The sequence below is a fragment of the Marmota monax genome, unplaced genomic scaffold (genome assembly GCF_021218885.2).
Source record: "Marmota monax isolate L192 unplaced genomic scaffold, Marmota_monax_Labrador192_F-V1.1 WCK01_AAM20220418_F8-fsc00026, whole genome shotgun sequence".
Classification (NCBI taxonomy): Eukaryota; Metazoa; Chordata; class Mammalia; order Rodentia; family Sciuridae; genus Marmota; species Marmota monax.
The window spans coordinates 387,690-408,852 of NW_026693108.1; the positions used below are offsets into that span (position 1 = coordinate 387,690).

Sequence of the window (21,163 nt, forward strand, 5' to 3'; positions counted from 1 at the left end):
GGGCACGAGAGCCCGGTTTCGGGCATGGACACCATCTGCAGGCTGGCTGAACAGGACTCACCCCGCCCCACAGCAGGGAGCCAGGAGCCAGCCCCGAGAGGCGTGGGGAGACGGCCTGTAGGGGCCCTGGAGCCAGGAGTGGCCCCCTCCAACCCTGGCGCTGCCGGGTCCCAGGGCGCTGGCGGTTTCCCTTTGTCCTGGAGGCGGTTCTGGAAGGCTTGCATGGAATGTCCTCAGGGAGCGTCCTCCCAGCCAGCCTCCTTCTCTTCAGGAGTTCAAGGGGCAGGACAGAGAAGGATGAAAGCTGTCTCTGTGGCTGGACCATGCTGGGCCCACAGGGACAAGCCTGGGCCTTTCCCTGCGCTCCTCAGGGAGTGGCAGTGCTGGGACACCCTACTTCCTGACGCTTTCTCAGGCTCCGTGGGCGCCAGGCCTTCCTCCACCTCCTGCCAAACACAGCAGAAACCTTCGCTGGCCAAACCCTGCGGCCCCTTGTCTGGCTGCCAATCACGTGGCTCTCTCTGCACCTTGGGTTCAGACAGGCTGCAGGGGAACCCGGACCTTCTGACTGCTGCAGGGCCACAGGTTGGTCTGAGTTTATTCCAGAGTTTCTTTTTCCTTAGGGAACAGCTTCCACTGTGTGCAGTTCATCTTTTCCAGGATATCCCGGGGACTCTGTCCTTTCAAGTTCGGTCCTGTGCACAGGACCATGAGAGCAACCCCTCCACCCAAAGGTGCCAGGCAGCCTCTGATGACTCACTCGCGTGTGACCATGGGAGTGTCTGCAGACCCTGCTCCCCTCCATCCCTCCCCGCCCCCTCCCTGCGGCAAAGCCACCCTCTTGAATCCACTGCTTTAAAGCAAAGGGTGATGTGCCTCCTCCATGATTCGCAGGACTGTGGGTTGGTTGTGCATGTGAATGTGAAGGAAGGTTGCAAGCTCTGCTGGAAGATTCTAGGGACACACAGGAACACAGGGCTCTCATCCATCAGGCAGAATAACCACCCAACAACGAAATGGGCAGGAGGCCCGAGCAGGCCCCATGGCTGAGGGCTGCATGTGGCACTGTGCTGGGCAGGAGGAGGAAGACAAACCGCAGACACACTGAGTGTCGGCATCTTGGTAAATCAACAGCGGAGGCTCTGCAGCCCGGAGACGGCAGAAGCCCAACTCTGACGAGTCGCCACCAGTCTCGTGAGTAGCAGTGTCCGTCCAGGCCCAGCACGCGCACACCACACACAGGAACAGCGGCAGCAGCTGCTCGCAGAGCGCACCCCCAGAGACAGCCCTGCCTCCGCCAGGCTTCACCTGCGACGCTGAGAAGTGAGGACGAAGAGCTGCCCGCTGGTGACCCTGTGAGCAACCTCACGAGCCTGAAGCCGAGCACAGCCCCAGCTCTGGGCACCCCTGGCCAAAAGGGCCAGCTCACGGGCAGCAGGCTCCTGCAGGGCCCAGGCCTGGCACAGCCTCATCCAGCACTTTTTCTGCATGTAGATTAGGTTTCATGATTTTCAAGGTTTGTGAAACGGAAAGGGGTGCACTCACAACTCCTGCCACCTAAGCCCTTCAGTGCGCCCACCCTGGACAGACGGGAGGAAAGCCCAGAGCAGAAGCCCCACACCAGACCTGCAGCGAGGCTTCTCTTGGCTGAGACCCTGAGGCCAGCTTTGGGGAGTCAGGGATGGAGCCCCAATGTGACAAGACATGGAGGACCACTGGACACTGACCACCCCTCAGCCTGCAGGGAGAGCATGGAGGACCCCAAACACTGGGTGGGAGGCCCCCAGGAAGAGGCCTCAGCAAACCCTCCACAGCTGAGCCCAGGGAGTCACACCTGCAAGCCCAGCTCCGAAGAGCAGGGGGCTGCCAAGGGGGCCCCCCCACCTGAGGGCAGAGGCTTGACCAGGGACTGTCCACTCACGGTGCAGCCTGGGGAGAAGCTGCTCGGCATCCGAGGTGCAAGAGCGGCCACCAGGCTGTGGGCGGAATGGCTCACATTCTTTGTGGCTGTGTGAGGGAAGAGACATTTTTGTGGGCCTGAATAAAACTGTTGACCTTGGAGTTTAATATTTCTAAACAGCTCTTGGCTCTAGGAAAGAGTAAGAGAGCCAGCCAGGAAGAACAACGTGGGGCCTGAGAGACATGGCTCAGCACAGCTTCAGGCAGGCGCTAAGCCCTGCCCCAGGCTCTGTGCATCTGGCCACAGTCAGTACCAGAGGGTAACATTCATTCCTGGGGGATTTGGGTGCCTGGTTGGCCTGGGGGCCTTTGGGGCCATGGCTCTGGTGGGCAGAGGTCCCACACCAGACTGCAATTCAGGGATGGAGGACCACTGGACACTCGGCCATAGCTTTACCAAGTGTGAGCCCCAGGGAGGAGGCCTCACCGTCCACAGAACAGGGCTCTGAGGCCTGGAAATTTAGCAGTCCTTGGCAGCCTGGAAGTCCATCTCTGCCGTTCTGACCACTGCGCAGGGCGAGGCATCCTTGCTCCAGCCCTGGAGCCAGCAAACCCAGCAGCAGGGGTCTTTGCCAAGACATCCCCCCATGCCCCTGGCTTTTCATAACCTCCTCACCTTCTACTCACAGAGGAGAAGAGTGACCCATCACCACTGCATGGACACCTCCCTCCCCCAGCTCTCTGCAGTACTAGGGACTCGCCCAGGGGCTCAGGTAGAGGAGGCAGTCACTCTGTCACTGAGCTACACTCCAGCCTTTTAATGTTCTGTTCTGACATGGTCCTGCTAAGTTGCCCAGGCTGGACTGGAACTCATGATCCCCCTGCCTCTGCAGTTTGGATCATAGGTGTGTGCCACCACACTCTCCTGCAAGCCCCTCCTTAGGGCCAGCCGTGCAGGCCACATCCACACTGTCATGAGAGCTGCTAAGCTGCCCACTCTGGACGGATGCATGGGGCAGGTCCTGAGGCTGCTGCTGACTGATCCTGACCGACAGGTGCTGAGCAGGATGCGTCACTTGGTCCGGGGAGGATTAACATCAGTGAGCTGTTAAACAGATTTTTACAAATGCCATCAAAACTGTGGTCCTGTGAGATCCGTATTTGCTCCGCAGAGGCCGTGGGAAAGACCAAGCCAGCAGAACCTCATCTGACTTGAGCAGGTTACCGTGGGGACTTGGAAAGGGCTGCCGCCGGGAGCCCCCACCAGCTCAAAGCAGACTGGGTGACACAGATGCCCGGAACCCAGGAGCCCCCAGGAAGCTGGATGCGGGTGGTCACTGTGGCCTGTGCTCTGCCATCTTGGCATGATCCTCCATCAAGTTAAGAGCCATGTGCTATGCAGTCCTTATATTCTATCAAAAGTCCCTAAGTTTACACAAGTCCATAGAGTATGGGCTATCCTCCTGCCTCCACAGGCAGAGCTGGCCACATTTAGGAGACAACAGCCAGGCTGTGGCTTCCCCTGGCCTTCATCTATGTGACCTCTGAAGGTACCACAGACATGAACTGCTTGTTAGGTTTGGACCTGACGTCCCCCAAGGACTCCTATGATGAAGGCTTGGTCCTCAGTGCAGCTGTGTGCAGAGGTGGGCTCTGGGGAGTGGAGGGACCATGAGGACTCTGACCTCAGCAGTAGATCAACCCATCCATGGATTAGTAATTTGCATGGACCATTGTGGGGGGTGGGGGGGACCTGAGGTGGGCTGGGCCCAAGGTTGTTGGAGAAGGTAGGTCACCAGGGCTGTCCCTGGGGAGGGCTGACCTCGTCCCCACCTTCTTCGCGCACTCTTGGCCTCCTGGCTCCCAGTTGCTAGTGGCCTTCCTCCACCACAGATTCTACCCTGACATTCCTGCAAGATGGCCAGGTTAAACAAGGACAAATGGACACAATGGCTTGACTTTGGCATGTCTGAGAGTAGTTCAGTCAATTTTTGCTAAGTTTAAAAATATAGTCCCAACGAGACAAACAATTCAGCAAGAGTGGCCATTGACCATGGGATCTGAAACCTCAGACCTTTGCAACAGTTCCATAAATGACATTTGAACCTCGACTTGCAAAGAACCATCAAGGACAAAAAGGAGGCTGAGTCATGCTCTCAGAAATTGTGGGGAGCTGAGGTCTGGTTTATGGAGGTCAGGGACACTGGGACCTGGTTCTTGGAGGTCAGGGTCACTGGGGTCTGGTTTATGGAGGTCAGGGACACTGGGGTCTCGTTTATGGAGGTCAGGGTCACTGGGGTCTGGTTCCTGGAGGTCAGGGACACTGGTACCTGGTTCCTGGAGGTCAGGGACACTGGGGTCTGGTTCCTGGAGGTCAGGGACACTGGGGTCTGGTTCCTGGAGGTCAGGGACACTGGGGTCTGGTTCCTGGAGGTCAGGGACACTGGGGTCTCGTTTATGGAGGTCAGGGACACTGGGGTCTGGTTCCTGGAGGTCAGGGACACTGGTACCTGGTTCCTGGAGGTCAGGGACACTGGGGTCTGGTTCCTGGAGGTCAGGGACACTGGGGTCTGGTTCCTGGAGGTCAGGGACACTGGGGTCTCGTTTATGGAGGTCAGGGACACTGGGGTCTGGTTCCTGGAGGTCAGGGACACTGGGGTCTGGTTTATGGAGGTCAGGGACACTGGGGTCTGGTTCCTGGAGGTCAGGGACACTGGGACCTGGTTCCTGGAGGTCAGGGACACTGGGGTCTGGTTTATGGAGGTCAGGGACACTGGGGTCTGGTTCCTGGAGGTCAGGGACACTGGGGTCTGGTTTATGGAGGTCAGGGACACTGGGGTCTGGTTTATGGAGGTCAGGGACACTGGGACCTGGTTCCTGGAGGTCAGGGACACTGGTACCTGGTTCCTGGAGGTCAGGGTCACTGGGGTCTGGTTTATGGAGGTCAGGGACACTGGGATCTGGTTCCTGGAGGTCAGGGACACTGGGGTCTCGTTTATGGAGGTCAGGGACACTGGGGTCTGGTTCCTGGAGGTCAGGGACACTGGGGTCTGGTTTATGGAGGTCAGGGACACTGGGGTCTGGTTCCTGGAGGTCAGGGACACTGGGACCTGGTTCCTGGAGGTCAGGGACACTGGTACCTGGTTCCTGGAGGTCAGGGACACTGGGGTCTGGTTCCTGGAGGTCAGGGACACTGGGGTCTGGTTTATGGAGGTCAGGGACACTGGGGTCTGGTTCCTGGAGGTCAGGGACACTGGGACCTGGTTCCTGGAGGTCAGGGACACTGGGACCTGGTTCCTGGAGGTCAGGGACACTGGTACCTGGTTCCTGGAGGTCAGGGACACTGGGGTCTGGTTTATGGAGGTCAGGGTCACTGAGATCTGGTTCCAGGAGGTCAGGAGCATTGGGGTCTGGTTCCTGGTAGTCAGAGGACCTGAGGCTGGGGTGTACCCAAGATTGTCAGCACCAAGGAGAGACCCAGATCATGTTCTCCTGGAAAACAGACTCGTGAGGCTAATTTAAACAAAATGATAAGCCAGAGTTATGGGTTTACAGGCCGGGGCCATCACTGCCACCCAGAGACCAGTCAGCAGCTCCTGGGCTGTTGCCAGGCGTCTTCCACACACCAGTCCTGTGGCTGCCATGTGCTGGTATGTGCCCTGCATGGCCTTTGTCCTGGACCTGTCTGCCATCAGAGCAGGATGTCCCTGTGCCACCGAGTCTGCCAGTCGGAGTGTGATTCTAGGCCAGCAGGGGGCGCAGGAGCCACGTCTTCCCGGTTCCTGTCCCACTGTCCCCTCCAAGGTCCCTGGTCTTTTTTCCCCAATGGTGCAGGATTGTGTTGTGGAGAAAAGACCCCCACCCCACGTGCTACAGCTGAAACTATGGATCAAAGTGACACGGTCAGGCAGTGGGAAAGGGGACAGGGTTATTGTGTACTTGGGGCATTCGCAGGACGCAGGGAAGGCATCCTGATATGGAAGCCAGGGAGGCCAGGGAGAGGGGCAGAAAGAGCCTGCCTCTCCTCGTAGCCCTCCTTCCTGTTGGAGAGGTGCTGAGTCCCTCTGGGACCCTCCTGGGGCAGACCTGGCCTGTCCCTGCACTGGATGACAAGTCCAAGACTCTCCAGCCGGAGGGATCACACAGCACGGTACATGCTTTGGGCTGTCCCGACAGCTCACCGACTGCGTGCAGGGACTGCTGGGTCAGCCAGGACCTGGCCATCTCCAAGAGCAGGCACACTTCAGCTTTTCACAGGGGCCTGGCACGGCGGTCACATGTGGGACCCTCAGTGTATGACAGAGTGGAGAGGCCAGGTCCTGGGGACCATCTGCCCTGGCGTTCCCTTGGTCAGAGACTGGAGGTTCCGTGGCGCCTCCCGCAGTTGCAGGCTGCAGGTGTGCGGTCTCTGGGCAGAGTGAGGAGCAGCAGCAGGCCCCCAGAGCCCTGGGTAGGCAGCACTCGGGCAGACCGGCCGCGGCACGCGCGTGGCAGATATGTGTCCCAGCACTGAGCAGGCAGCAGGACACAGGCCTCAAGCACAGGCCATGCACAGACCTTTGGAAACTCTCCAAGCAAATGCCAGGAGAACACAGCACAGGGGGGCAGGTGGGACCCTGTGCATCCCGAGGGACTCACACACAAAAAACACAAATCTACGACACCTTTCCTTAAAAGAATGGTCTTCATTCAGTGATGTACCAAGCTGCATTCCCCTGGCAGAATGATGATAACAGCCAGTTGACTGAGAGGAAGGCAGAGAGTGGCTGTCTGGTTCCGTGAGTGAAGGCAGATTTCTGAGCAGCCCCTTTCAACAGAGGAGGCTGGGGCTGAGTGTGGGGCGTTGGCTTTGCGCTGAGAGGGAATCAAGCAGAGCCGCCGCAGGCTCTGGTCAGCTGGCTCAGCTGTCACCTTTATTCCTGGCTAAGGGTGGTCCCTGAAGGGAGGAGAGCGCAGCCTTCAGAAAGCTCTCCAGCTCTGTAGGAGGTCAAAAGCAGGATTTCCAGACTTAGCTTTTTTAAAAAACAAGCAAAACCAAGATACTTTCCAATCTGCCACCCCAAAGTCAGGGTGCGTAAGGGGGTGGCTTCTCCCCAGGGAGGAAGTAGGCTGGCACGCAGGGTGTTGGAGCGTTGGCTGGAGGCCCGTGGTGGGAGCCCTGAGAGGGAGGCTGCGTGTCCTCGGGTAGATGGAGGTCAGTGGAGGCTGAGGCCAAAAGGATGCCGGAGGGCTGCAATTAAACAGAGGCACCCTCAGTCAGCAGGGGACCTGCCTGCAGCCCACCTTGGCACAGCGCCCGTGCAGACCCAGGGTCACCCAAACAGTGTCCAAGGGAGCCATCAGCCAGGAAAGGCCCAAAGAGAGGGGCCAAGAGTCAGCCCTGCTGGAAGCTCATGGGCACAGACTGCTCCCAAAGCCACGGAAGAGACCCTGAGGAAGTGCTCCAAGCTCCTCCCTCTGTGGGCCTCCTCTCCTGCAGACCAGCAAGAATAGCGCCATGATGTGACACAGAAGGTTAGGGGAAGGCAGGAGCCACATCCTCCAGGCCCACAAAATAATTGATACTCCAAGGGGAACAAAGGCAATCGACAAGCACACCACAGTGATGGCGGACTGCATCAGCAGATGGGGAGATGGACACGCCCACATTAGGAACCACAGAGGAAAACCAGGACCACAGAGGACGCCCCAGGAACCACAGAGGACACCCTCAGGAACAACAGAGGACACCCTCAGGAACCACAGAGGACACCCTCAGGAACCAGAGAGGATGCCCCAGGAACCACAGAGGACGCCCCAGGAACCACAGAGGACACCCTCAGGAACCACAGAGGACACCCTCAGGAACCACAGAGGACGCCCCAGGAACCACAGAGGACACCCTCAGGAACCAGAGAGGATGCCCCAGGAACCACAGAGGACACCCTCAGGAACCACAGAGGACACCCCAGGAACCACAGAGGACGCCCCAGGAACCACAGAGGACGCCCCAGGAACCACAGAGGACGCCCCAGGAACCACAGAGGACGCCCCAGGAACCACAGAGGACGCCCCAGGAACCACAGAGGACGCCCCAGGAACCACAGAGGACGCCCCAGGAACCACAGAGGACGCCCCAGGAACCACAGAGGACGCCCTCAGGAACCACAGAGGACGCCCCAGGAACCACAGAGGACGCCCCAGGAACCACAGACGACGCCCCAGGAACCACAGAGGATGCCCCAGGAACCACAGAGGACACCCTCAGGAACAACAGAGGACGCCCCAGGAACCACAGAAGACGCCCCAGGAACCACAGAGGACGCCCTCAGGAACCACAGAGGACGCCCCAGGAACCACAGAGGATGCCCCAGGAACCACAGAGGACACCCTCAGGAACAACAGAGGACGCCCCAGGAACCACAGAAGATGCCCCAGGAACCACAGAGGACGCCCTCAGGAACCACAGAGGACGCCCCAGGAACCACAGAGGACGCCCCAGGAACCACAGAAGACGCCCCAGGAACCACAGAGGACGCCCCAGGAACCACAGAGGACGCCCTCAGGAACAACAGAGGACGCCCCAGGAACCACAGAAGATGCCCCAAGAACCACAGAGGACGCCCTCAGGAACCACAGAGGACGCCCCAGGAACCACAGAGGACGCCCCAGGAACCACAGAGGACGCCCCAGGAACCACAGAGGACGCCCCAGGAACGACAGAGGAAAACCAGGAACACAGAGGACGCCCCAGGAACCACAGAGGACGCCCCAGGAACCACAGAGGACGCCCCAGGAACCACAGAAGAAGCCCTCAGGAACCACAGAGGAAGCCCTCAGGAACCACAGAGGAAGCCCCAGGAACCACAGAGGAAGCCTCAGGAACCACAGAGGAAGCCCTCAGGAACCACAGAGGATGCCCCAGGAACCACAGAGGACACCCTCAGGAACCACAGAGGAAGCCCTCAGGAACCACAGAGGAAGCCCTCAGGAACCACAGAGGACACCCTCAGGAACAACAGAGGACGCCCCAGGAACCACAGAGGACGCCCCAGGAACCACAGAGGACGCCCTCAGGAACCACAGAGGACGCCCCAGGAACCACAGAGGACGCCCTCAGGAACCACAGAGGACGCCCCAGGAACCACAGAGGAAGCCCTCAGGAACCACAGACGACACCCTCAGGAACCACAGAGGAAGCCCTCAGGAACCACAGAGGAAGCCCTCAGGAACCACAGAGGACACCCTCAGGAACAACAGAGGACGCCCCAGGAACCACAGAGGACGCCCCAGGAACCAGAGAGGACGCCCCAGGAACCACAGAGGATGCCCCAGGAACCACAGAGGAAAACCAGGAACACAGAGGACGCCCCAGGAACCACAGAGGACGCCCTCAGGAACCACAGAGGATGCCCTCAGGAACCACAGAGGAAGCCCTCAGGAACCACAGAGGAAGCCCCAGGAACCACAGAGGAAGCCCTCAGGAACCACAGAGGAAGCCCTCAGGAACCACAGAGGACGCCCCAGGAACCACAGAGGACGCCCCAGGAACCACAGAGGACGCCCCAGGAACAACAGAGGACGCCCCAGGAACCACAGAGGAAAACCAGGAACACAGAGGACGCCCCAGGAACCACAGAGGACGCCCTCAGGAACCACAGAGGACGCCCCAGGAACCACAGAGGACGCCCCAGGAACCACAGAAGAAGCCCTCAGGAACCACAGAGGAAGCCCTCAGGAACCACAGAGGAAGCCCCAGGAACCACAGAGGACACCCCAGGAACCACAGAGGACGCCCCAGGAACCACAGAGGAAGCCCCAGGAACCACAGAGGAAGCCCTCAGGAACCACAGAGGACGCCCTCAGGAACCACAGAGGACACCCTCAGGAACCACAGAGGAAGCCCTCAGGAACCACAGAGGACGCCCCAGGAACCACAGAGGAAGCCCTCAGGAACCACAGAGGAAGCCCTCAGGAACCACAGAGGAAGCCCCAGGAACCACAGAGGACACCCCAGGAACCACAGAGGACGCCCCAGGAACCACAGAGGAAGCCCTCAGGAACCACAGAGGAAGCCCTCAGGAACCACAGAGGACGCCTCAGGAACCACAGAGGACGCCCCAGGAACCACAGAAGAAGCCCTCAGGAACCACAGAGGAAGCCCTCAGGAACCACAGAGGAAGCCCCAGGAACCACAGAGGAAGCCCCAGGAAGCACAGAGGACGCCCCAGGAACCACAGAGGACGCCCCAGGAACCACAGAGGAAGCCCTCAGGAACCACAGAAGAAGCCCTCAGGAACCACAGAGGAAGCCCTCAGGAACCACAGAGGACGCCCCAGGAACCACAGAGGACGCCCTCAGGAACCACAGAGGACGCCCCAGGAACCACAGAGGAAGCCCTCAGGAACCACAGAGGACGCCCTCAGGAACCACAGAGGAAGCCCTCAGGAACCACAGAGGATGCCCCAGGAACCACAGAGGACGCCCTCAGGAACCACAGAGGACACCCCAGGAACCACAGAGGAAGCCCTCAAGAAACACAGAGGACGCCCTCAGGAACCACAGAGGAAGCCCTCAGGAACCACAGAGGAAGCCCTCAGGAACCACAGAGGACGCCCCAGGAACCACAGAGGACGCCCTCAGGAACCACAGAGGACGCCCCAGGAACCACAGAGGAAGCCCTCAGGAACCACAGAGGACGCCCCAGGAACCACAGAGGACGCCCTCAGGAACCAGAGAGGACGCCCCAGGAACCACAGAGGACGCCCCAGGAACCACAGAGGAAGCCCCAGGAACCACAGAGGAAGCCCTCAGGAACCATAGAGGAAGCCCCAGGAACCACAGAGGACGCCCCAGGAACCACAGAGGACACCCTCAGGAACAACAGAGGACGCCCCAGGAACCACAGAAGATGCCCCAGGAACCACAGAGGACACCCTCAGGAACAACAGAGGACGCCCCAGGAACCACAGAGGACACCCCAGGAACCACAGAGGAAGCCCTCAGGAACCACAGAGGACGCCCCAGGAACCACAGAGGAAAACCAGGAACCACAGAGGAAGCCCCAGGAACCACAGAGGACGCCCCAGGAACCACAGAGGACACCCAAGGAACCACAGAGGACGCCTCAGGAACCACAGAGGACACCCCAGGAACCACAGAGGAAGCCCTCAAGAAACACAGAGGACGCCCTCAGGAACCACAGAGGAAGCCCTCAGGAACCACAGAGGAAGCCCCAGGAACCACAGAGGACGCCCTCAGGAACCAGAGAGGACGCCCCAGGAACCACAGAGGACGCCCCAGGAACCACAGAGGACACCCCAGGAACCACAGAGGAAGCCCCAGGAACCACAGAGGAAGCCCCAGGAACCACAGAGGACACCTTCAGGAACCACAGAGGAAGCCCCAGGAACCACAGAGGACGCCCCAGGAACCACAGAGGACGCCCCAGGAACCACAGAGGACGCCCCAGAAACCACAGAGGAAAACCAGGAACACAGAGGACGCCCCAGGAACCACAGAGGACGCCCTCAGGAACCACAGAGGACGCCCCAGGAACCACAGAGGACGCCCCAGGAACCACAGAAGAAGCCCTCAGGAACCACAGAGGAAGCCCCAGGAACCACAGAGGACGCCCTCAGGAACCACAGAGGACGCCCTCAGGAACCACAGAGGACGCCCTCAGGAACCACAGAGGACGCCCCAGGAACCACAGAAGAAGCCCTCAGGAACCACAGAGGAAGCCCTCAGGAACCACAGAGGACACCCCAGGAACCACAGAGGAAGCCCTCAGGAACCACAGAGGATGCCCTCAGGAACCACAGAGGACGCCCTCAGGAACCACAGAGGAAGCCCTCAGGAACCACAGAGGACGCCCTCAGGAACCAGAGAGGACGCCCCAGGAACCACAGAGGAAGCCCTCAGGAACCACAGAGGACGCCCCAGGAACCACAGAGGACGCCCCAGGAACCACAGAGGAAGCCCCAGGAACCACAGAGGAAGCCCTCAGGAACCACAGAGGATGCCCCAGGAACCACAGAGGACGCCCCAGGAACCAAAGAGGACGCCCTCAGGAACCACAGAGGACGCCCCAGGAACCACAGAGGACGCCCCAGGAACCACAGAGGAAGCCCTCAGGAACCACAGAGGACGCCCCAGGAACCACAGAGGACACCCTCAGGAACCACAGAGGAAGCCCTCAGGAACCACAGAGGAAGCCCTCAGGAACCACAGAGGACGCCCCAGGAACCACAGAAGAAGCCCTCAGGAACCACAGAGGAAGCCCTCAGGAACCACAGAGGACACCCCAGGAACCACAGAGGAAGCCCTCAGGAACCACAGAGGAAGCCCTCAGGAACCACAGAGGAAGCCCTCAGGAACCACAGAGGACACCCCAGGAACCACAGAGGACACCCCAGGAACCACAGAGGAAGCCCTCAGGAACCACAGAGGAAGCCCTCAGGAACCACAGAGGACGCCCCAGGAACCACAGAGGATGCCCCAGGAACCACAGAGGACGCCCCAGGAACCACAGAGGATGCCCCAGGAACCACAGAGGAAAACCAGGAACACAGAGGACGCCCCAGGAACCACAGAGGACGCCCTCAGGAACCACAGAGGACGCCCCAGGAACCACAGAGGACGCCCCAGGAACCACAGAAGAAGCCCTCAGGAACCACAGAGGAAGCCCTCAGGAACCACAGAGGAAGCCCCAGGAACCACAGAGGACACCCCAGGAACCACAGAGGACGCCCCAGGAACCACAGAGGAAGCCCCAGGAACCACAGAGGAAGCCCTCAGGAACCACAGAGGACGCCCTCAGGAACCACAGAGGACACCCTCAGGAACCACAGAGGAAGCCCTCAGGAACCACAGAGGACGCCCCAGGAACCACAGAGGAAGCCCCAGGAACCACAGAGGACACCCCAGGAACCACAGAGGACGCCCCAGGAACCACAGAGGAAGCCCTCAGGAACCACAGAGGAAGCCCTCAGGAACCACAGAGGACGCCTCAGGAACCACAGAGGACACCCCAGGAACCACAGAAGAAGCCCTCAGGAACCACAGAGGAAGCCCTCAGGAACCACAGAGGAAGCCCCAGGAACCACAGAGGAAGCCCCAGGAACCACAGAGGACGCCCCAGGAACCACAGAGGACGCCCCAGGAACCACAGAGGAAGCCCTCAGGAACCACAGAAGAAGCCCTCAGGAACCACAGAGGAAGCCCTCAGGAACCACAGAGGACGCCCCAGGAACCACAGAGGACGCCCTCAGGAACCACAGAGGACGCCCCAGGAACCACAGAGGAAGCCCTCAGGAACCACAGTGGAAGCCCCAGGAACCACAGAGGACGCCCTCAGGAACCACAGAGGACGCCCCAGGAACCACAGAGGACGCCCCAGGAACCACAGAGGACACCCCAGGAACCACAGAGGACGCCCCAGGAACCACAGAGGACGCCCTCAGGAACCACAGAGGAAGCCCTCAGGAACCACAGAGGACGCCCCAGGAACCACAGAGGACGCCCTCAGGAACCACAGAGGACACCCCAGGAACCACAGAGGAAGCCCTCAGGAACCACAGAGGACGCCCTCAGGAACCACAGAGGAAGCCCTCAGGAACCACAGAGGAAGCCCTCAGGAACCACAGAGGACGCCCCAGGAACCACAGAGGACGCCCCAGGAACCACAGAGGAAGCCCTCAGGAACCACAGAGGACGCCCCAGGAACCACAGAGGAAGCCCTCAGGAACCACAGAGGACGCCCCAGGAACCACAGAGGACGCCTCAGGAACCACAGAGGACGCCTCAGGAACCACAGAGGAAACCCTCAGGAACCACAGAGGACGCCCCAGGAACCACAGAGGACGCCCTCAGGAACCAGAGAGGACGCCCCAGGAACCACAGAGGACGCCCCAGGAACCACAGAGGAAGCCCCAGGAACCACAGAGGAAGCCCTCAGGAACCATAGAGGACGTCTCAAGAACCATAGAGGACGCCCTCAGGAACAACAGAGGACGCCCCAGGAACCACAGAAGATGCCCCAGGAACCACAGAGGACACCCTCAGGAACCACAGAGGACACCCCAGGAACCACAGAGGACGCCCCAGGAACCACAGAGGACACCCCAGGAACCACAGAGGAAGCCCCAGGAACCACAGAGGAAGCCCTCAGGAACCACAGAGGACGCCCCAGGAACCACAGAGGAAGCCCCAGGAACCACAGGGGAAAACCAGGAACCACAGAGGAAGCCCCAGGAACCACAGAGGACGCCCCAGGAACCACAGAGGATGCCTCAGGAACCACAGAGGACGCCCTCAGGAACCACAGAGGAAGCCCCAGGAACCACAGAGGACGCCCTCAGGAACCAGAGAGGACGCCCCAGGAACCACAGAGGACGCCCCAGGAACCACAGAGGACACCCCAAGGAACCACAGAGGAAGCCCTCAGGAACCACAGAGGACGCCCCAGGAACCACAGAGGAAGCCCTCAGGAACCACAGAGGACGCCCCAGGAACCACAGAGGACGCCTCAGGAACCACAGAGGACGCCCCAGGAACCACAGAGGACGCCCCAGGAACCACAGAGGACGCCCCAGGAACCACAGAGGACGCCCCAGGAACCACAGAGGAAGCCCTCAGGAACCACAGAGGACGCCCCAGGAACCACAGAGGAAGCCCTCAGGAACCACAGAGGACGCCCCAGGAACCACAGAGGACGCCTCAGGAACCACAGAGGACGCCTCAGGAACCACAGAGGAAACCCTCAGGAACCACAGAGGACGCCCCAGGAACCACAGAGGACGCCCTCAGGAACCAGAGAGGACGCCCCAGGAACCACAGAGGACGCCCCAGGAACCACAGAGGAAGCCCCAGGAACCACAGAGGAAGCCCTCAGGAACCATAGAGGACGTCTCAAGAACCATAGAGGACGCCCTCAGGAACAACAGAGGACGCCCCAGGAACCACAGAAGATGCCCCAGGAACCACAGAGGACACCCTCAGGAACCACAGAGGACACCCCAGGAACCACAGAGGACGCCCCAGGAACCACAGAGGACACCCCAGGAACCACAGAGGAAGCCCCAGGAACCACAGAGGAAGCCCTCAGGAACCACAGAGGACGCCCCAGGAACCACAGAGGAAGCCCCAGGAACCACAGGGGAAAACCAGGAACCACAGAGGAAGCCCCAGGAACCACAGAGGACGCCCCAGGAACCACAGAGGATGCCTCAGGAACCACAGAGGACGCCCTCAGGAACCACAGAGGAAGCCCCAGGAACCACAGAGGACGCCCTCAGGAACCAGAGAGGACGCCCCAGGAACCACAGAGGACGCCCCAGGAACCACAGAGGACACCCCAAGGAACCACAGAGGAAGCCCTCAGGAACCACAGAGGACGCCCCAGGAACCACAGAGGAAGCCCTCAGGAACCACAGAGGACGCCCCAGGAACCACAGAGGACGCCTCAGGAACCACAGAGGACGCCCCAGGAACCACAGAGGACGCCCCAGGAACCACAGAGGACGCCCTCAGGAACCACAGAGGAAGCCCTCAGGAACCACAGAGGAAGCCCCAGGAACCACAGAGGAAGCCCCAGGAACCACAGAGGAAGCCCCAGGAACCACAGAGGACACCCCAGGAACCACAGAGGACACCCCAGGAACCACAGAGGAAGCCCTCAGGAACCACAGAGGACGCCCCAGGAACCAGAGAGGAAGCCCCAGGAACCACAGAGGACGCCCCAGGAACCACAGAGGAAAACCAGGAACCACAGAGGAAGCCCCAGGAACCACAGAGGACGCCCCAGGAACCAGAGAGGAAGCCCCAGGAACCACAGAGGACACCCCAGGAACCACAGAGGAAGCCCCAGGAACCACAGAGGACACCCCAGGAACCACAGAGGAAGCCCTCAGGAACCACAGAGGACACCCCAGGAACCACAGAGGACACCCCAGGAACCACAGAGGAAGCCCTCAGGAACCACAGAGGACGCCCCAGGAACCAGAGAGGAAGCCCCAGGAACCACAGAGGACGCCCCAGGAACCACAGAGGAAAACCAGGAACCACAGAGGAAGCCCCAGGAACCACAGAGGACGCCCCAGGAACCAGAGAGGAAGCCCCAGGAACCACAGAGGACACCCCAGGAACCACAGAGGAAGCCCTCAGGAACCATAGAGGAAACCTCAGGAACCACAGAGGAAGCCCTCAGGAACCACAGAGGACACCCCAGGAACCACAGAGGAAGCCCTCAGGAACCACAGAGGAAGCCCTCAGGAACCACAGAGGACGCCCCAGGAACCACAGAGGAAACCTCAGGAACCACAGAGGAAGCCCTCAGGAACCACAGAGGACACCCCAGGAACCACAGAGGAAGCCCTCAGGAACCACAGAGGAAGCCCTCAGGAACCACAGAGGACGCCCCAGGAACCACAGAGGACGCCCCAGGAACCACAGAGGACACCCTCAGGAACCACAGAGGACGCCCTCAGGAACCACAGAGGATGCCCTCAGGAACCACAGAGGACACCCCCAGGAACCACAGAGGAAGCCCTCAGGAACCACAGAGGACGCCTCAGGAACCACAGAAGAAGCCCCAGGAACCACAGAGGACGCCCCAGGAACCACAGAGGAAACCCTCAGGAACCACAGAGGACGCCCTCAGGAACCACAGAGGAAGCCCCAGGAACCACAGAGGAAGCCCCAGGAACCACAGAGGAAGCCCCAGGAACCACAGAGGACGCCCCAGGAACCACAGAGGAAGTTCCCATAGAAGGGGCCTCGCCGGGTACTGGCCCGACACAGGGTGGACAGACCCCTCACTTCCAGCACTCCAGTGAAGCTCGGCCTCTCCCAGTCCCTCCTCACTCGTGGGGGAACCCACTGCGTGTGGAAGAGGAGCCTTTCAAGGTTCATTTTGCTCCGACTCACACCCTGTCCAGGGGCCGCTCCGCCCTGGGACTGTGCTGGAGGCTTGGCTCAGGACTGCAGCAGAGCTCTAAAGACTTCCTTTCCCTTCTCCTCTTGGCGGGAACCGAGCATCTGCTGGCTGTTCTGAGGAGAGGCGCTCCTCAGGCTGCCCTCTCCTCCCAGGCCTGCTTATCTCCACGTGTCCAGGGCAAGCCACACCTGCTGGTGGTAGATGCTCAGCAGTCCCTTTTTCCAGACGCCCAGGTCTGTCCCGGGATGAAGGGGCCAGTTCCTGCCTGGCGGACACCAGCCCACAGAGGTCCCGGCCAAGAGTCACGCCCAGCTCCTGCCTGGCCACTGCCTCTCAGAGCAGGGTCACGGCCCAGGTGGGCATCCAGGCTGGGGAGGGACTTCTGTGCTCCCCCAGACAGACTCTACCAAGAGAAGGCACCAAGATCTAGCAGCCCGAGGCCCAGCCCAGATAGGAGCACTGGGCTGGGGAACAGTTCATCCCTGGTCACTGCTCGTGGGCAGCAGGTGTCAGGAGGGAGGGCACTGGCCAGGCAGGCTGAGCTGCATCACGTGTTCCTGGTGCCCCTGTGTCCCTGGGAGCACCTGCCAGGGCAGGAGGTGGCATTTTCCTGTGTCCAGCAAAACCGCAGATGAGGCAAGGAGGGCAGGTGGAGCCCCTGCTGGTGGCTGGAGCTAGCGGACAGGCGCTTTCTGTGATAGGGCCAGGACTGTTGTCCCCAAGGCAGGTGTGGAGAAGCTCACGGGGAAGACGGAGGCCACAGCTCAAACGGGCCCTCCACGGTGGGCAACCACACTGCAGGGTCCTTGGCCAACATCTCGTCACTTCTGAACCTGACCAGCACCTTCCATCCCAGCCATGGCAGACTCCCTCTGCACCAGGTCTTGCCCTGAGGTGGCCTGGGGTTCCCCAGGGCAGGAGCACCTGGCCTCTGGGGGCCAGCCCTGGAGCCAACCAGGGGCTCCTCTGGCACATCCTTCCAGCGGTCACTCACAAGCCTGGACCAGCTCCCCAGCCTCAGAGGACCCTGCATTGGCCTCTCCTTTTGAGTTCAAGGGCCCCAGGGCATGGCCCTGGCTTCATTTCCAGATGAGACTCAGGCACAGACACAAGGGGCAGGAGGGGCCAGCACAGAGGCTTCACATCCCTGAGCCACAGCTTGCCGCGTCCCTGGCAGAACACCTGATGGGATCTCTGCTCCGGTCCACGTGGCAGTCCCACACCTGCTTTGGAGCCACATACTGCCACCGCATCTCCTTAAGACCTGGAGCTGAGACGGTCTCACAGCCCTCAGGTGCAGCTCACACCTGGCTGCTGCGTGGAGTCAGTTCCTGGAGCCTCAACGGACCCTCTGCTCCAGACGGCCAGGGCTAGGGTACACACAATGTCCCACGTGGTCACTCTCTTCTCGGGTCTTACCTCCTACCAATCTGCTGCTGGGGTGCAGGCCTCCTCAAGGAGCATCTGAAGACCTGACTTCGGCTCCGCTGCCCACAGCGCCTGGGATGCCTGCTTCCACGGGACACCCACGCGCAGTCTGCAGGTACGGCTGCCACTGACCGCCAGAAGCCCAGTCAGCAGGCTGTCAGGAGCCTCCACAGGACAGGAAGCTGGCGCTGGTGGGGCAGGGCTCCCGCTGCCCCAGTGATGCTGCAGCATGTGAAATGGCTTCGATGGTCACAACCGGGAGTCCCTGCTCACAAGGGCCGAGACCAGGGCCTGTGCAACACCTTGCAGTGCCCAGAAGCCTGCCAGATGATGACACCCCAGAGGCCCAGTGCCGAGGCACTGAGTCAGGGTCCCGCTGGACCACCAGGGCCGGCTTCACCTTGGCCACCACAGCCCCACACGTGCAGCAGCCAAAGGCAAGATGGACCTGAGGGAGGCAAAGTCCCTGCCTACAGGAGAGTGTGGCGCCTCCTTCACGGAGGCCCCGGGCCCACAGCACTGCTCGGACAGACCCTGTGAAGTTGCCATCCTGTAGGAAAGGTGGTGGGCTCTGGAAAACCTGTGCTCTGCCTGATGACCTCGCTGTGCTGTGCTCGTGGCGTCCAGCCACTAGGGCGACGGCTGTGTCTCAGCGGCTCTGGCCTGGTGGGACAGCTCACAGCCAGGAAGAAAACAGCAGGAGCTGGCAGAACGCCACGACGGCCAGGGCCACGGACAGCAACAAGGCCCCAGACGCCACGTCGGCCTGTGTGGCCCCCAGCGGGCTCACCACCACCTGGGTGGTCCTCCTCCACCTGCAGGCCCTGCACCATCTGGGCAGCAGCCAGCACCAGTGACCACTGTGCACAGGACACACCTGGCTATGCAGGTGGCACGCACCTACCTGAAGGGGCAGTGGGTAGGATGAACAGGTTGGCACCGTGGGGGGCGAAGGACAGAAGCCTGTGTAGGCCAAGATCTGCTGGGCAGGGTTGTAGAGGATCTGAGGTGGAGGAGGTGGACTGTAGGCCGTCTGGGAGAGAGGGACCTGTGGGAGAAGGGAAGGTGTCAGCGCTGCACCCCGGGCATTTGACAGATCTCCTTGGAGGGGAACTCCCACCCGGGGCAGGTGGGAGCCTGCAGGGAAGGCTGGGCCTCCCCTGGCTCCACAGGGCTTTCTGGGAATAGAAGCCCTGGAAGCACGGGGCTGAGCAGCGGGTCCACACACTGGAAAGAGCCGGTGGCCACCCTGGGGCCTCTGGCCTGCAGCCTACTTAAACCAGCCCAGACCTGCCACCTGGAGGCTGCCGTCAACACCCCAGGTGACCCGGGTGACCTAAGCTTCATCTCTTAAGTGGGGACTGGGTGTGGCTACTTCTGAGGCAAAGGTGGACTTAGGGGCTCTGTAAGGGGCTGAGGCGGACGTTTCCGTGGCAAGCTGGCAGTGAGCACCAGCTGTCCCCACACACCATGGTTATGGGTGCTGGCCGCTGCCCAGATGGCCCAGCGTGCTCCTGTTAGGGAGCCCACAGAAGGAACCACGCCCTGACCATTGGCTGGAAACACACCGTGCCACTCACCATGTCCTTGAAGGCCCCCAGGACTGCGGCTGTGATGATGCCCACACACAGGCCCAAGACGTTGAGCACCATCGAAACCCAGAGCAGCCGGTAGAGGTGGACCACGTCCTGGCAACTACGCACTCCCACAAACTCGTAGTAGGTGGGCGAGGGCTCTGTGCTGCAGAGGACAGGAGAAACAGCATGACCACCCCGTGGGCTGGGACATGGCCAGGCGACTACCCCAAGGGGTCAGGGCGAGGTCCCGGTGACCCGTGCCCAGTGACCACCTTGAGGGCTGAACTGTGGCCAGGTGACTTCACATCTGGGCAATGAGATCTGGGGAAGAAGTTAGCACTAGAGCCACACCAGCTCCTGTGCAGACCTCTGAGTCAGAGAAGCCAGAGTTGGTCCACACTGCCCTATAGGCCTGGTCAGTTCTGGGAAGGACCCAGTGAGTAGGCTCAATGAATCCTGCAGCCGTGGAGGCCCAGTTGCCTCTCAGCCTCGCCACACCTGTGCCCCTGCCCTGGACTCGGGCTGCACTGAGAGCTGGTGAGGCAGGTCGGGGTGTCCATGAGTGACACTGGGCTGAGCAGGACAGGCAGCCAGCAGGGGCTGATGTCCACCTTCTCTGCCTCGCGGGCCTGGCAGGCGATGCCTGAGGGGTCCCTCGCCCTCCTGGGCAGGGGCCCATGTGCAGGGCTAGGGCTGGTGTGTGGTGGAGGCACCTCTGCTGATGCACCTGGGGTCAGCTGCTGCGGGGTGGGCACCCTGCCTCCAGGGGGCAGAAGCCCAGGAAAGCTGCACCCTGTATATTCCACATTGGCATTCCTGTAGGGTGTCCCCTCAGGTTCCCCAGAGAGGCTGCTCCCAGGTTGAGCCCCCGAGCCCCAGGCCTGTGTCTTGAGAGGCAGCAGTGGCCTCACTGCATAGCACCGGGTTGGGGGTGCTTCCACAAGCTCATGGGCAGCACAAAAAAGGGCGCCTGGCCACCACGCATTCCCAAGCTGGGAGCCACCCTGGGGTGGGTCTGCAGCTGCCCATCAGCAAGACCTGTCCTGGCTCCGGCTCTACCTGGAATCGGCAGCAACTGAGGGCACTGCCCTGCCCCCCACCAATAAAGCCCCCTCAAGCCCAGGGGCGGTGAGAGGGCACCTTTTGAAGTGCTGGCATTTCTTTCCAAGGTGACAAGAAGACCGCACCCCAGGAGCCCCCGTGCTGCCCAGCTGCAGCCACCCCAGGCCAGGCTTCCATGGTCCTAGGGGTCCTCAGGGCCTCCTGCAGAGACAGTGGCAGTAGCACAGCCAGGCTTCAAACAGACCTGCTGGAGCCTCCCTCCAAGCCCAGAGGGGAAACG

At 61.0% G+C, this 21,163-nt stretch overlaps 1 protein-coding gene across 3 annotated transcripts in view; it reads right to left on the bottom strand.

Moving 5' to 3' along the window:
* Nucleotides 1-6,564: 6,564 nt before the first annotated feature.
* Tmem255b (transmembrane protein 255B) overlaps nt 6,565-21,163 on the bottom strand; it is a 53,640-nt gene continuing 39,041 nt past the window's right edge. For 2 of the 3 annotated variants that reach the window (XM_046454939.2, XM_046454937.2), the window contains 3 exons: nt 19,825-19,984; nt 19,149-19,292; nt 6,565-7,129 (listed from right to left, as the gene is read on the bottom strand). In XM_046454939.2, coding sequence (XP_046310895.1) covers nt 6,965-7,129; nt 19,149-19,292; nt 19,825-19,984 — 469 coding nt within the window. In that variant the 3' untranslated portion in view covers nt 6,565-6,964. The remainder of the gene's footprint in view (nt 7,130-19,148; nt 19,293-19,824; nt 19,985-21,163) is intronic. The other variant, XM_046454940.2, reaches the window with a different exon arrangement.